General features: G+C 43.2%; 1 protein-coding gene across 1 annotated transcript in view; it reads right to left on the bottom strand.

Moving 5' to 3' along the window:
- The window catches only part of LOC311149724 (nuclear pore membrane glycoprotein 210-like), a gene marked incomplete at its 5' end in the record, with an annotated part of 60,116 nt that extends 45,945 nt beyond the window's left edge, over positions 1 to 14,171 (bottom strand). The window contains 2 exons of the mRNA XM_084186933.1: positions 5,797 to 5,936; positions 14,005 to 14,171. Coding sequence (XP_084043059.1) covers positions 5,797 to 5,936; positions 14,005 to 14,171 — 307 coding nt within the window. The remainder of the gene's footprint in view (positions 1 to 5,796; positions 5,937 to 14,004) is intronic.
- Positions 14,172 to 17,983: the final 3,812 nt, after the last annotated feature.

Raw genomic sequence — 17,983 nt, 5'->3', positions numbered from 1 at the left:
CAGTTATGCCCTCCGTAAGGCAATCAAACATGCAAAACGTCAGTACAGAGACAAAGTGGAGTCGCAATTCAACGGTTCAGACAAGATATACTGTATGTGGCAGAGACTCCAGACAATCATGGATTATAAAGGGAAAACCAGCCACGTCACGGACACCGACGTGTTGCTCCCGGACAAGCTAAACATCTTCTTCGCCCCCTTTGAGGATAACACAGTGCCGCCGACACAGGCCGCTCCCGAGGACTGAGCTCTCGTTCTGTGAGCTGCCTGGAGTGATTACAGACATAATCAATCTCTCCCTATCCCAGTCTGCTGTCCCCACTTGTTTCAAGATGCCCACCATTGTTCCTGTACCCAAGAAAGCGAAGGTAACTGAACTTAATTACTATCGCCCAGTAGCATTCACTTCTGTCATCATGAAGTGCTTCGAGAGGCAAACTAAGGATCATATCACCTCCACCTTACCCAATATCCTAAACACACTGCAATTTGCATACCGCTTCAATAGATCCTTGGAGCTCCCGAGTGGCGCAGCGGTCTAAGGCACTGCATCTCAGTGCTTGAGGCGTCACTACAGACCCCCTGGTTCGATTCCAGGCTGTATCACAACCGGCCATGATTGGGAGTCTCATAGGGCGGCGCACAATTGGCCCAACGTCGTCCGGGTTTGGCCGGTGTAGGCCGTCATTGTAAATAAGAATTTGTTCTTAACTGACTTGACTAGTTAAATAAAGGTAAAAAAATGCCCTATCCCATCTGGACAAGAGCAATACCAGTGTAAGAATGCTGTTCATTGACTACAGCTCAGCCTTCAACACCATAGTACCCTCCAAGCTCATCATTAAGCTTGGGGCCCTGGGTCTGAACCCCACCCTGTGCAACTGGGTCCTGGACTTCCTGACGGGCCGCCCCCAGGTGGTGAAGGTAGGAAACAAAACCTCCACTACGCTGATCCTCAACACAGAGGCCCCACAAGGGTGCGTGCTCAGCCCCCGCCTGTACTCCCTGTTCACCGATGACGGCATGGCCACGCATGCCTCCAACTCAATCATCAAGTTCAGACGACACAACAGTGGTAGGCCTGATTCCAACAACGACGAGACAGCCTACAGGGAGGAGGTGAGGGCCCTGGCGGAGTGGTGCCACGAAAATAACCTCCCTCAACATCAACAAAACAAAGGAGCTGATCGTGGACTTCAGGAGACAGCAGCGGGAGCACACCCCCATCCACAGTGGAGAAGGTGAAAAGCTTCAAGTTCCTCGGTGTACCCATCACTGACCATCTGAAATGGTCCACCCACACAGAGTGTGGGGAAGAATGCGCAACAGCGCCTCTTCAGCCTCAGGAGGCAGAAGAAATTCGGCTTGGCCCCTAAGACCCTCACAAACTTTTACAGATGCACAATTGAGAGCATCCTGTCGGGCTGTATCACCGCCTGGTACGGCAACTGCACCGCCCACAACAGCAGGGCTCTCCAGAGGGTGGAGCGGTCAGCCCAACACATCACCGGGAGCACACTGCCTGCCCTTCAGGACATTTACAGCACCCGTTGTCTCAGGAAGGCCAAGAAGATAATCAAGGACCTCAGCCACCCGAACCACGGCCTGTTCACCCCTCTATCATCCAGAAAGCAAGGTCAGTACAGGTGCATCAAAGTTGGGACCGAGAGACTGTAAAACAGCATACATCTCAAGGCCATCAGACTTAAAACAGCCATCACTAGCCGGCTACCACCCGGTTACTCATCCCTGCAGCTTAGAGGCTGCTGCCCTATGTACATAGACATGGAACACTGGTCACTTTAATCATGTTTACATACGGTTTTACCCATTTCATATGTATATACTGTATTCTAGTCAAGGCCATCCTATTCAACTATTGCTCTACATATACTATTCTTTCCACGTATTCTTCAGCTATACTACATATTCTATCCACATACTGTCTATAATGTCCCATCCCAACACATACATAACACACACACTATATATACAAAGGTATGTGGACACCCCTTCAAATTAGTGGATTTGGCTATTTCAGCCACACCTGTTGCTGACAGGTGTATAAAATCGAGCACACAACCATGCAATCTCTATAGACAAACATTGGCAGTTGAATGACCTCAGTGACTCAACGTGGCAATGTCATAGGATGCCACCTTTCCAACAAGTCAGTTCGTCAAATTTCTGCCCTGCTAGAGCTGCCCCGGTCAATTGTAAGTGCTGTTATTGTGAAGTGGAAATGTCTAGGAGCAACGACGGCTCAGCCGTGAAGTGGTAGGCCACACAAGCTCACAGAACGGGACCACTGAGTGCTGAAGCGCATAGCGTGTAAAAAATAGTCTGTCCTCGGTTGCAACACTCACTACAGAGTTCCAAAATGCCTCTGGAAGCAACGTCAGCACAATAACTGTTAGTCGGGAGCTTTATGAAATGGGTTTCCATGGCTGAGCAGCCGCACACAAGCCTAAGATCACCATGCACAATGCCAAGCATCAGCTGGAGTGGTGTAAATCTCGCCGCCATTGGACTCTGGAGCAGTGGAAAAGCGTTCTCTTGAGTGATGAATCACCCTTTCACCATCTGGCAGTCCGACGGAAGAATCTGTGTTTGGTGGATGCCAGGAGAATGCTACCTGCCCAAAAGCATAGTACCAACTAAAATTTGATGGAGGAGGAATAATTGTCTGGGGCTGTTTTTCATGGTTCGGGCTAGGCCCCTTAGTTCCAGTGAAGGGAAATCTGAACGCTACAGCAAACAATGACATTCTAGACGATTCTGTGCTTCCAACTTTGTGGCAACAGTTTGGGGAAGGCTCCTTCCTGTTTCAGCATGACAATGCCCCCGTGCACAAAGCGAGGTCCATACAGAAATGGTTTGTCGAGATCGGTGTGGAAGACCTTGACTGGCCTGCATAGTGCCCTCACCTAAACCCCATCATACCCCTTTGGGATGAATTGGAACGCCGACTGTGAGTCAGGCCTAATTGCCCAACATCAGTGCCCGACCTTACTAATGCTCGTGGCTGAATGGAAACAAGTCCCCGCAGCAATGTTCCAACATCTAGTGGAAAGCCTTCCCAGAAGAGTGGAGGCTGTTATAGCAGCAAAGGGGGGACCAACTCCATATTAATGCCCATGATGTTCGACGAGCTGGTGTCCACATCCCTTTGGTCATGTATACACACTCCGGACTCCGACATTGCTATTCCTAATATTTCTATATATCATTCTTTTACTTTTAGATTTGTGTGTATTGTTAGATATTACTGCACTGTTGGAGCTAGGAACACAAGCATTTCGCTACACCCGCAATAACATCTGCTAAATGTGTATATAACCAATAAAATTATATTTTTTTTTTACTGATGTCACGTCTATGATAATATGGCTAAAATTCCCTGTAACAATGTATTTGATAAACAAGTGCTCATTGTGCAAATGTATTAATGTTTTCAATAAACATTGGAGATTAAATATACACTGCTCAAAAAAATAAAGGGAACACTTAAACAACACAATGTAACTCCAAGTCAATCACACTTCTGTGAAATCAAACTGTCCACTTAGGAAGCAACACTGACTGACAATAAATTTCACATGCTGTTGTGCAAATGGAATAGACAACAGGTGGAAATTATAGGCAATTAGCAAGACACCCCCAATAAAGGACTGGTTTTGCAAGTGGTGACCACAGACCACTTCTCAGTTCCTATGCTTCCTGGCTGATGTTTTGGTCACTTTTGAATGCTGGCGGTGCTTTCACTCTAGTGGTAGCATGAGACGGAGTCTACAACCCACACAAGTGGCTCAGGTAGTGCAGCTCATCCAGGATGGCACATCAATGCGAGCTGTGGCAAGAAGGTTTGCTGTGTCTGTCAGCGTAGTGTCCAGAGCATGGAGGCGCTACCAGGAGACAGGCCAGTACATCAGGAGACGTGGAGGAGGCCGTAGGAGGGCAACAACCCAGCAGCAGGACTGCTACCTCCGCCTTTGTGCAAGGAGGAGCAGGGGGAGCACTGCCAGAGCCCTGCAAAATGACCTCCAGCAGGCCACAAATGTGCATGTGTCTGCTCAAACGGTCAGAAACAGACTCCATGAGGGTGGTATGAGGGCCCGACGTCCACAGGTGGGGGTTGTGCTTACAGCCCAACACCGTGCAGGACGTTTGGCATTTGCCAGAGAACACCAAGATTGGCAAATTCGCCACTGGCGCCCTGTGCTCTTCACAGATGAAAGCAGGTTCACACTGAGCACGTGACAGACGTGACAGAGTCTGGAGACGCCGTGGAGAACGTTCTGCTGCCTGCAACATCCTCCAGCATGACCGGTTTGGCGGTGGGTCGTCATGGTGTGGGGTGGCATTTCTTCCTCCATGTGCTCGCCAGAGGTAGCCTGACTGCCATTAGGTACCGAGATGAGATCTTCAGACCCCTTGTGAGACCATATGCTGGTGCGGTTGGCCCTGAGTTCCTCCTAATGCAAGACAATGCTAGACCTCATGTGGCTGGAGTGTGTCAGCAGTTCCTGCAAGAGGAAGGCATTGATGCTATGGACAGGCCCGCCCGTTCCCCAGACCTGAATCCAATTGAGCACATCTGGGACATCATGTCTCGCTCCATCCACCAACGCCACGTTGCACCACAGACTGTCCAGGAGTTGGCGGATGCTTTAGTCCAGGTCTGGGAGGAGATCCCTCAGGAGACCATCCACCACCTCATCAGGAGCATGCCCAGGCGTTGTAGGGAGGTCATACAGGCACGTGGATGCCACACACACTACTGAGCCTCATTTTGACTTGTTTTAAGGACATTACATCAAAGTTGGATCAGCCTGTAGTGTGGTTTTCCACTTTAATTTTGAGGGTGACTCCAAATCCAGACCTCCATGGGTTGATACATTTGATTTCCATTGATAATTTTTGTGTGATTTTGTTGTCAGCACATTCAACTATGTAAAGAAAAAAGTCATTCAGATCTAGGATGTGTTATTTTAGTGTTCCCTTTATTTTTTTGAGCAGTGTAGTTCATGTGGTCAACAATCTAAGCCAACCCCGTCTATTTTCCCCATAGTTGCGCATGTGTCGTTTTTGTTGCTAAACACCCAACCCGTCTATAGCACTGGAGTAAACAGCTGGTTTACAGTATTGCACAATGCTGTAAACCAATGTTCTTCATTCCTTTTACTGAGCCCCACAGGGATGCACTTTTTTGTTCTAACCCAGCACTAACAAGCCTGATTCAGCTAATCAAGGGAAATGTTTCAACATATAGTTAATAGGGTCGACTTGTGCAATACACCGAGTAGATTATCTGGTGATGACCTTTAGGCTAAATCACCTCAACTTCCAAAGACTGAACAATAACAAGTCCTTATCATTAAGAGTTTAGAGAATCTATGCAGCTCTTATCTCAATTCGACCCTCATGAACTAGTAGATGAGCAAGTAGTACCATTTCACCCGTTCATGTTAGCCTCATATCATGCCGCTTCAAAAGGCCACAAAGGCTATTTGACCAAAAGTTTAGCCACAATAAACGGACATTTGCATTGACACCAAGTAAGCAGACGTTGTCTCTTCATCCAAGTAGGTACTCTACTCCAGTGGTTCCCAACCTTTTTCAGTTACTGTACCATCAACTGAAGTTTGCTCTGCCCGGAGTACCCCTGATGTACCCCCTCATATGCATTTTACCAGTAAGACTGTGGTTTCATGAGTCTTCAAGTATCCCCTGTGGATATGCCAAGTACCCCCAGGGTTCCTACTACACCTGGTTGGAAACCACTGCTCTACTCACCGACATCCTCAGCCAGTATGATGCTGGTGAGTCTGGAGGAATGGGTGGAGCGGGCCTGGAGAACAGCTTTCTGGGAACACTGTCTGCTGCGGTCAGCCTCTATAGCCTCGATGCTGGCCACCTCCGGTCTGGTGGAAGACCTGGATGTACGAAAGGTATTCAGACACTCTGGGGACAATTTAAGTTTATAGATAAATACTTCTTATTTATTCAAAACCAACGCATTTGCTTTCATCTGGTTGCTTTCTGTCCTCTTCAGCAAAACCTGGTGAACATTAACATTTACATTTTAGTCATTTAGCAGACGCTCTTATCCAGAGCGACTTACAGTTAGTGAGTGCATACATTTTTCCTACTGGCCCCCCAGGGGAAACGAACCCACAACCCTGGCGTTGCAAGCGCCATGCTCTACCAACTGAGATACAGGAGACCTATAAATCGGTCTAATAAATCCTATTTTGCCCAAGGACATGTTGGGAGCTGTTATCTAATGACAGGAAATAATACAATCTATTTTGACAGGAAATGTATATGAAATGAAAGGCATAAAGTTGATTTAGTGTTTATCAACTTGTACTGTCAGCTCTGAATGGGGGTTTGTGTGCACTGTGCAGACTAGGCAGAGCTGAACAAGTGCCACTGACCATCACACTCTAGTGCAGTGGTTCCCAAACATTTTTTTGTTTGTAACTCAGTCCGGCTTTCAACTTACTCTTCAAAGTTGTAATAGTAGAACGCACAAGGTGCAATTTCAAAATTGGGTAATGCATCATCAGTTTCTCTTGTCATGTCATGTCAGTCATTGCATACCTTAGATAGCTATTTATAACTTGTCAGAAATGTCCAGATCAACTAGCCCATGTCAGCTAACGTTTTTTAGCTTGGTTTTTATCCCATAGATTTTGTTGTAATGTTTAAGTCACTCAAATATCACATGAATAAACATTAGTGTGGGGCCTAGCTTAGAAAGAATACATTCATGATTAAACATAATAGGTTTGTGCTGTACTGATATAGACTGTTTAATATAACAAGCTGTGATTAATGTGAGGAACCATTAGGGGGTAGGCCGAGATAAGACTTGTGTCTCACATACACACACACTGCCTCTTTGTTAGACCGCTCAAGGACATGTGTACTGCAAAAGTGCTGACTCTCTGGACAAGTTGCAAAACAACTAAACACCTGGCAACAGTGAAGCGCCAAGGGACTGGGACCAGCCTGTGCGCCAACGATAGGCTGAGTAAGTCTAAACCACGCTCAGTCTCTACTCTGATAGGCCAGCAGGGAGCGGGAACTATCTCTGTCAGAGTATTTAAAGAAGAACTTATAACAATGGACCAGTTCTCTGTCTGCCCTGCGTGGTATTTCAGTGGACCCGTATATACGAACATCATATTTACCATTGAAGTGTTTTGCATTAATTAAAATACTAGTCTATTTTAGAAGACGTGTATTGACCTCTTTTTGTTCCAATACCAGATTTGAATTGATGCAACTTAACAATTGGTGACCCCGACGTGATCTGGTAGAGGGACTTCGCTGGGTATTGTCCGGCCCATTGGACATCTCTGTCATTGGACGGTGTGTTTCACAAAGAGTCCGGACTACTAAAAACAGGTAAGCAGACACCTATTGTTATATAACTAAAGTTCTGCACATTGGCTTTATCCAAATTAATTTTGTGAAACACCTGTCTGATGTAAGTGAACTAAATTATGAATTATTATACAAATTATTATGAGTAGATAAGCACCATATTGTGACATGCAAACCTGTGGTGAATGTGATGTTAAACCATGGTATTATAGAGTATTGTTCCACCGGCACGTACCAGAGGGCTAGGTATGGCTAGGATCGGGGAAAATACTGAAATCCCCAGGCTAGGACCACCAGGGGTGGGAACTGTGGGATATAGGGAATTATTGGTTTAAAAGTGTTACGCTACTGACACGTATCAGAAGGCTAGATACGGCTAGGATCATAGGGGCACTTACATTTTAGTCGACTCCAGGCTAGGATCACCAGTGGTGAGAACTGGAGGCGTAGGGAATTATTGGTTAAAGGTGTTACGCTACTGACACGTATCAGAGGGCTAGATACGGCTAGGATCAGAGGGACACTTTAGAGTATAGGGTGATTGTATGAATGAGAGTGCGAATGATCCCAGTGTAATAAAAGAGTGAATGTGGGTTATTAAAATTAATAAACCTGTATACCTTGATAGAAAACTAATTAGGAATTAAAGACGTCTGTGGCTGTCCAAACTGTATAATTTGTGAATAACTATTGGGTTTGTGGTTGTTTAAACCGTATAATTTGTGAATGATAATTGTGAATAGAAATTAAAATAAAACGTATTAAAAGTGAGAAATAGAAACTTGAACCTAAAATTTTAAAACTTTTAGAATATAAATAAAAAGAAGGAAGCGTTGTGTACATTAATATGGCAGGACACACAGAGGCGGAACGAGTGCTGAAAGTACTGAAGTCCACCCTTGAAACAAAAGGAGGAAAAGATGGAAAGGAGTGGAAACGAGGGGGAGAAATTATATAAGAAATGGATAAAAGACGTTAGTATTAATTCACCCGATGGACTCCCAGTTGAAGGGGAGCCCGGCAGAATATTGTAAATGCTAAAACGAAAAACAGACAAAACCTGTTCCGACTGGACACAGGAGGGAGAACCGCGAGGGGAGGGGCTAGAGACAGCGAGAGTATGGCTTTTGGAGAGTCAGGAAAGACTAAGAAGTGATTTGTGTCGATTAAGAATTGGCTAAAAACACCACAAAGCAATTATTTGAGAGGTACCTATACATTTCTAACGATATATACGTATATGAACTTGCTCACCCGAACGTAGACGTACGTAATGGGTGAGAAAGTAGAGAATATGAGTTTAAGGTTGTACCGTTGTTTGATCATGTGATGGGGTTTGATGGGTGATCGGACCATGACTGGTGTGGTTATGGAAGTAATGTATAAATAGTGGAGAGCCAATAGGGGGCTCCATTGAACTTTTATGTTTTGTTGGGAATTTTGGTGGCATGGGGTGGGGTCTGTGTGTATGAGTGAATTCGGCGGCTGGTATGGGTGGTGACCGGATACTACTGAGTATTTGGTTTGTTGATGTTGAATGGAAGATTTGTAGCGTGGTTGGGGTTAAATAGAAAGACTCACTTATTCAATAGGGAATGGGTGAAGGGAGAGAGTTTTTTTTTGTGTTGCTGAATGAGGTGAGAGCTAGTGCGGTTTTCATTTGGTGACGTCACTTGCTCTATGAACTGGAAGTATTTACTTTGAAAGCATCGCGGAATGTGTGGGGTGACTGGCAATGTATGTAGAGGGTCCCTGGTTCGAACACAGGTAGGGACAGTGGGTAAAGCTTTCGCATTGGGCTATAGACCTAGATTACTACGTGGATTGAGAAATGTGAAAGGTTGAATTAGATAGCTTAAGTAGAAGTATTTTAGAAAGGTCTATGAAAATATGTTACAAGGTCCCCGTGCCTTCCCCGTTGTGTAGGAAGGAGCAAGGGGAGGGGTGAGAGATAGTTCAAATGATAGGAATATCATTATATGTATGCTTATCAACGATAGCAAGTATTTGTTTAATTAATTAGGGCCTAATCAGAGAGAACAGTTAAAGAAATTGAATAGCGAACTGAAATGGCGATAGAGCTGTGAAAATTGAGTTGAGGACAAAGGAGAATAATTTATGGCTCTGGTTAGCGAAAGAAAAAATATAGACAGTCAAGCGAGTTAGATTGAGCTGTAAGATTTCAAGTAGAGGTCTAAATACTTGACTGAAAGGCAGTGCTTTGATGAATTCTAATTGTTATTACTTTATTCGATAGGTTGCTTAACACCAGTGGTGTATGCAAATAGTTGGTAAATTCTAGAACGATAATTTATTTTCGTTACGGGGACCAGGGGATGCAAGTAGCTTTAGCTATTATGCTGAGGGAATAGCATCAACCTATAGTGGGTTCTAGATTTGTTAAATAAACAAACTTATATTTTAAACTAAAGTAATGCAATAGGCTACAATTATAACATTATCAGAAAAAGGCACAATTGAATGTGAAATAGTTATTACAATTATTATTAATAGTTATTACAGTTATTATCATTGATCCAGTAATGATAGGATAGTAGAGGAAAGGCAAGGGATTAAATCTCATTTAGGGAAGGAGGAAGAGTATGAAGATATATTAGGGAGAAAATACCATTAACTGAGGGATATAAAACGTTTAGCTGAAAAATACAACAGGAATAATTTACCTTAGACCCTAATATAGACATTAGACCACACCAGAAGTAGAGATGGCAGGATCACCAGTAGCAATCATGAGGAGAAGGTTCCCAGAAAATAGTGAAGATATTGGTAATATCTCTAACAAATGAGAAAAAGGACCAGAAAGATAGTAACTAAATGGCCAAAGGAGGGAACATTTGATGTAACCGTGATTGTATTGGCTAAAAAATGAAATATGACATTTACAGGGGGGACAGGAACAATAGAAGGGGAGACAGATTTTCCTAGGGGGTTGATCAAATAATTGATAATGGATCATTTGAGATGAGATCACATGTAGCAGATTTAGGGTAATCAATTAAATAATAATTATATACTCGAGGAATTTTGAGTGGTTTTATGGATTAGTTATGAGGAATTAGATTGATACAAACAATTATTGATGGGTTAGGACTGGGGATATCTGTATCATGTTTTGTGTGTACTACCATCTTTAGATTACTGATGGTAATTGAAGGTTAACAAAATGTATAACCAGGAGAAAGAGATTAGTTTATCTCATTGGAATGTTGCCCAGGGCTAGGGGGAGCAGTAGTGAAGTTAGGCAGTATTTAAAAATAAGGGATGGCAATTACCTAAGTGATTGTTTAGGTAGGTGGTACTATTGACACATGGGCAAAACATGTGTCAAAAGGGGGATGGTAGGAGATGGGTAGGAGATGGTAGGATTAAATAATAAATATATACGAAGGAGAGGTCAAAATACTTAAAAAAAAAAAAAAAATTGATACAGTCTAGAAAGAGAATGCAGTCAGAAATAGAAATTGAGAGCTGAACATGTGTGAAGATAGTTTATTAACCACACCCGTATGTCAGAGGTTTTGTGCCCCACAGGTGAACTAAAGGAGAAGGTGACCCACTATCTAACCAGGTGACTGGTGAGCATCCAGTCCCTAAAGAAGAAAAACATGGAAGCAGGCCTGTTGGGAAGGGCCCTATCAGGTTATATTGGTCACTGCCTTTGCCATTAGAATAGCAGAAAGAGCAACCTGGGTCCACGTTACCCACTGCAAAAAGGTAAGAACACATACAAGCACCATTGAACACATGCAGAGTTAGAGAGAAGAACTGGACCAATAGGGTCTGGGGATCACCTCTGTTAACGAAGATCTCCTACCCCGACCTATCATCACTGTAGTGTGTTCTCAGGGTGTGAGTATGGGGTAGTACCAAGCAGAAAGTCTGAGGACAGGAGAGGGTTGGCGGTTTTGGGGAATATGGATAACTTGAGTTGTATCATAGTCTCGGTAATGGTCTTGATATGTCAAGATCCACCACCAATTATGCTATGCCCTTACCATTGTTAAGAAGTAAAAGAGAAGAGAAGCGACCCGACATACTGACCGTCAAGGACGAGTGGCCTACAAAATGGGAGTCAGAGAAGGGCAGACTGTCAGATTCAAAATAAGGGTTAGGGACGTAGCCAACGGGTGGGGTACATGTCAATAAGCAAATTGGGATTATAAAATCCTATTATATTCGTGTTCGGACCCCACGGCGGATTGTTCCTAGACTCAAGTGTTTAAATACACTTGGGGGTGGGGATATGAGACCGAGGGGGCTTGGCATCCAGATGGGGGGGTAAAGAGAAACAAAGACATCACCAATTATCAATTGGAGATAGTAGTAATGTGACGGACTTAAGTTCGGAAGCACAGGAGAGAATTTTGAACCTTACAGCCCCTGTAACCAATGTGTGGTGGGCGTGTGCCAGTAAAGGCAGTGTAAGGCAGAGAATTCCAAAGGGTGGCTAGATACGTGGGTTATACTGGTTCAACTAGTTAGAATTAGTCACCAGGAACCAAGGATTAAACAGATGTAGGAGGAGTTTTAACAAGAAGGAGAATAGCCCTATTTAGATGGATGCGATTGGGATACCAAGGGAGGTATCGAATGGATACCGAGCTATGAAACAATTAGGGGAAGGGTTTACTACCACGTTCTTTTGGTGGGTGACAATAAACAAAATTGTGATTAATTATATCTATTACGACCAACAACGATTTATTGGCTGGACTGGGGATGCAACGGAAGGGATCTTTTGAACAATTATCCGCCATCTCACTCCTATGACTTAGTAAAAAAGAGGTTGGCTCTAGATCAGGCAGAAAGGGGTGATGTCTATAGAATGGAAAGCCATTGTTGTACATTTATCCCTAACAATACCAGTCCTGACGGGAGTATCTCTAAAGCCCTAGTTGGTTTAGATAAACTATCAGCTGAAATGAAGAGCATGGCTGGAATGGAGGGAAACGGACTGTTCTCCTGGTTGGGGGAGTGGTTTGGTAAGTTCGCATCATTGGTGGTTACTGGATTTCTGACCCTAGTAGTTGTGTTTCTAATATTAATGTGCTGTACTGCCTGTGTAATTCCTTGTTTGAGAAAGTCTGTTACAGATGTCGTGCATGCGGCTAGTATGATGCCCCTCCTAGGTGCTCAAGAAGGGGATGCAGACACTGAGATGGGGTTGACAAAGGATGACCCTTGGTTTGCTATTGGTGAGGTGGTGGAGTGACACCCTAGTGGGTGTCTAAAGGGGGCCAAAGTTTACTTCCCTGTTTATGTTTTATGCTTTATTCATCAAGTTAACCATTGGACTGAAGGCCTTTTTATTATCATTATTGCCTATTAATAAAAGTGTGATTCTTTTTGTTTGTATTGTATTTTAAATGAGTGACACCCTAGTGGGTGTCAAAAGGGGGAATCCTAAATTTCCCTGAAATTTCTTATTTTGGGTTTTCATATTTTGGGTTCACACCCAGTGGGTGTGAAAAGGGGGATTGTGGGGATCTATTTTCTTATAACTAGATGTGATGCCTAGCTTAGAAAGAATACATTCATGATTAAACATAATAGGTTTGTGCTGTACTGATATAGACTGTTTAATACAACAAGCTGTGATTAATGTGAGGAACCATTAGGGGGTAGGCCGAGATAAGACTTGTGTCTCACATACACACACACTGCCTCTTTGTTAGACCGCTCAAGGACATGTGTACTGCAAAAGTGCTGACTCTCTGGACAAGTTGCAAAACAACTAAACACCTGGCAACAGTGAAGCGCCAAGGGGCTGGGACCAGCCTGTGCGATAGGCTGAGTAAGTCTAAACCACGCTCAGTCTCTACTCTGATAGGCCAGCAGGGAGCGGGAACTATCTCTGTCAGAGTATTTAAAGAAGAACTTATAACAATGGACCAGTTCTCTGTCTGCCCTGCGTGGTATTTCAGTGGACCCGTATATACGAACATCATATTTACCATTGAAGTGTTTTGCATTAATTAAAATACTAGTCTATTTTAGAAGACGTGTATTGACCTCTTTTTGTTCCAATACCAGATTTGAATTGACGCAACTTAACATTAGACATGGCAAAATGTATAGAATTGCAAGAAAATGAGCTTTAAAACTGCAAAATGTTCTCTGCACCACATGACAAAATGTGTAGAATTGCAGGAAATAAGCTTTAAACCTGCAAAATTGTCTCCCCCAACAAGAGGGGTGTGAACAGTTTGTGTCATGAACAGTGCTTGTGCCCATATAAATAGATGTGGCGTGCGCAGGGGGGGAGCGGGATGATCCCCAATGCTGAAAGGGGGGCCTGAGTGAAAAAGTTTGGACACTGGACAGTTTATGGGGGGCATGTGGTTGGGGGGGGGGGGGGGGGGGGCATGTGGCAGGCGCTCATGGTGCGCATGATCACAAGTAGGCTATTTTCAATGCATGGTCATGGGTGTTCGATTATATCCATCCCAAAACTATAGCTTCAATAAAAAACTTGACTTTCTATTAGGATATGAAAGAGGATACATGGGGGTACCAAGCAATACAGTTGTCTGTTTCCAGGCGGGTAATTCTAGGAAAGATATTATCTTTTTACAGATATTCACTTACCATCTGTAACAGCCTTCAGTTGCCTCCAATGTGAAGTTTATTCTGGTGCTTCGGGTAAGTGGTAATAACACTTTGGGGATATTCAACTTTGATGAGACACTTGTGGTGTGAATTGAACTTGATATGAACAAAAACACTGATAGTGTGGTCAGCGCAAAAATCGCCATTTCCGACAGCCAGATAGATTGCAGATCCTGCTATTATCAATAGAAAAAAATGCAAAATAAAATATGTTAGAGCTTATAGACCATTAGCCTAAAGTGCAATAATTGTATATTTCTTTCATCCCCAATTAGCCTAACATTTCCGACACTGAGTGATCACCACGAGGTAGCCTAAGCGTTACAATGAACTAACATGACTACTGTAACCATTTCCTTCAGCATACATTCGAACCATTGATACGTAACCTTAGTTTCAATTTCTGACACAAACGGAGAGCGGCAGCCGCATTACTATGATAATTTCGCAGGTTCCTAAAAATGTACGCCTTCAATTCAAGTACCCTTCAAAGCTCTTAGACAAATTATACAACAGACCTTCCCCTAACGTCTAAGTTTAGGATAAAAAGTAATTTAAACAAAAATTATGTAGAAATACCCGCCATTACAAATAATTGGAGCTACAGCGTGCATCTTGGCTGGGAGTCAGTTGACGTCATTTACAAAGTAAAGTAGTGGATGTGATGCGATGATGACGCTTTGTCTTAAAGATGCAGTAGAGCTCTGCTTTTAGCCCACCAGCAACATGCAGCAACCTAGCGTTTATCATCATCACCACTGACACATACTTTCTATCTTTTGTTATTTTCTACTCCATATATATATAGCCACGTTATTTTCTACTCCCTGTATATAGCCATGTTATTTTCTACTCCCTGTATATAGCCATGTTATTTTCTACTCCCTGTATATAGCCATGTTATTTTCTACTCCCTGTATATAGCCACGTTACTTTCTACTCCCTGTATATAGCCATGTTATTTTCTACTCCATATATATAGCCATGTTATTTTCTACTCCCTGTATATAGCCATGTTATTTTCTACTCCCTGTATATAGCCATGTTATTTTCTATTCCCTGTATATAGCCATGTTATTTTCTACTCCCTGTATATAGCCACGTTACTTTCTACTCCCTGTATATAGCCATGTTATTTTCTACTCCATATATATAGCCATGTTATTTTCTACTCCCTGTATATAGCCATGTTATTTTCTACTCCCTGTATATAGTCATGTTATTTTCTACTCCCTGTATATAGCCACGTTATTTTCTACTCCCTGTATATAGCCATGTTATTTTCTACTCCCTGTATATTGCCATGTTATTTTCTACTCCCTGTATATAGCCACGTTATTTTCTACTCCCTGTATATAGCCATGTTACTTTCTACTGCCTGTATATAGCCATGTTATTTTCTACTCCCTGTATATAGCCATGTTATTTTCTACTCCCTGTATATAACCATGTTATTTTCTACTCCATATATATATAGCCATGTTATTTTCTACTCCCTGTATATAGCCATGTTATTTTCTACTCCCTGTATATAGCCATGTTATTTTCTACTCCCTGTATATAGCTATGTTATTTTGACTCAGTCTTTTTATTCGTTATTCACTGTGTCACAATTGTTTTTATTTATTATTATTTATCTTATCTTTAACTTTAGCAATGTTGGAAATTGACCTGTAAGTAAGCATTTCCCTGTTAGTCTACACCTGTTATCTAGGAAGCAAGTGACAAATGAAATTTGATTTGACTATGCAGCAGAGCCGCCTATTGAGGGAGAGCTCAATCAGTTTGATCATCAGGTGAATTATGCATGTTTGTTATAACAACTTGCCATTATGTACACAGGTGTGACTGGGACGGGTTACCATATCCCTTGTGTAGCCAATCTCAAGATATTAAACTACTGGTAGTCTGATACATAGAGTCCTACTGATACAAGCAATTATAGTGTGGTTTCAAAACACATATTGTACTCATGTCCGTTTCTCTTTGACCCCAGACTTCTGAGGCTCACTGTACAACATTAGTGAGTGAGTAGTGAACCATTCATCAATGTGATTGTTGTTCATGAGGTCCGCAGGTCTAAATGATTCTCAGCAACCCAATTCTTCCGCTAACTACCAGCCTCTCTCTCTGTTTCTCACCAGTCACCACCAGCAGAGGACTGAGTTAAGTGCATGCATGTCCTATGGATTACCCATTTATATTAATTGGTGCCAATCTAAACCATGGAGTTGGTTGACACTGAAATGGGAACATTATATAGCTGGCCCCAACCACTTACGACAAGACGAGTTGAGTAAATCAGCTGGGAGCAAGGGAAGACGGCTCATAATAATAATAATAATAATACATGGGATCTATATAGCACTTTCAAGGACCCAAAGTCAAAACATAAATAAAGAGAGGGGTGGGCTCGAGGAAGGGAAAGAGTGTGATGAGTCAGTGTATGGGGAGGGTAGGGTTTGGATACGAACCCGGTTTAGGGTAAGGGGCGGGATTGGGGTTAGGATACGAACCCGATTTAAGGTAAGGGGTAGGGTAATAGTTTGGGTTAGGTGCTGTCTTTGTAGTATATTTCTTTGCTTGTATGTATGTGGAGGGGGGGGGGGGGGGGGACTGAAGGAGTCGGGCTGCAGAGTTTTGAAGCATTTGGAGCTTATGGATGAAGCTTGAGTTGATGCTGGAGAGTAGTGAGTTGCAGTAGTCAAGACGGGAGGAGATTAATGCATGTATGAGGGTTTCAGCGGCAGGACGGGAGAGGGAAGATAATGAAGGAAATGCAGTGAATAGATTGGAGACCATTCCATTCATTACGTTCCAGCCATTACTATTAGCCCGTCCTCCCCAATTAAGGTGCCACCAGCCACCACTGGAGCAAGTACTTCAGGAAGATCAAACACAGACCTCTTAAAGGCCTTTGCATGCTTCCCAGATGAAACAGTTCGGAAGAGTTTGTGCATATATTATGATGACATTTTGTGACGTTTCTGTTTGTTTTGGACTTCGGTAAGGGGTTTTTCTGGCTGCTCGGGCACACTACATTTCTGTAGCCGAAGTCTACGCCGCTTCGTCTGTGATTGGACAACAGTAAGGATTCTTTAATAAAGTCTTTGTTGTCATTCAACGAGAGACGACTCGTTTTCATGCACATTTTTTCATTGAGAAATAGTGCTCCAAACGTCTTAGTTAGATGTCAAATTGCCGACTTCGGCTAGGCGCCAGCCGAACTGATGCATGCTGACGCCTTAAGTTCTGCTGGGTTTAATTTAAACCAAACAGCTGCGCTGTCAGATGTATGACTTAGTATTTGTAAAATAGCTTAAAGTCTGGGTAGGATGGGTGGGAGGTAACACAATAGGTATATGTTTGCAAGAATACAAGGGGAGTGTAGCCTTTTGACCTTTTATTGAAACAGGTTTGTTGGTCTTTTGTAGGCTTCAAATTATGAGAAATGTCACAGCTGATGAAAGATGGTTTGTCTAGGAACAAACAGAGGAAACAATCACTTAACATCAAGGTATAAAGGTTAAATTAGCACTATTAAATCAGGAGGTAACTAGAAACAATATAAAAGGATAACTTTGCCTTGGCCGCCACACCGCATTCATACAATACTCATTGTCAATGAACGATGCTCTGTGGTTATATGTTGGTTTGGTTGAAAGAGGGATAATTCTTCTGCTTCTTCGGTGGGGTTTAACGGTGGTCCCCAACTGGACTAGAGTGCCAACGGCCTGGGAGGACAGAACACCAGCACTCAACACACCCTGTAACTCTTCTGAAGTCAAATCTCGTACACCCAAGAACTTCCTGAGAGGGAACCAGTGAGGATCTCTCACCCTTGACCCATCCTCCTCTACATTCTTCACTGCCTCAGCATACAACACCTTCTGCACTACTCTGACTCTGGCCACCTCAACCTGCCTCTCTCACCGGACACTTCCAATCCCCAGCAACA

This window comes from Coregonus lavaretus (assembly GCF_964263955.1).
Source record: "Coregonus lavaretus genome assembly, chromosome: 22".
In the NCBI taxonomy this organism is placed as follows: domain Eukaryota; kingdom Metazoa; phylum Chordata; class Actinopteri; order Salmoniformes; family Salmonidae; genus Coregonus; species Coregonus lavaretus.
This window is presented reverse-complemented; position numbering and strand designations above follow the sequence as displayed.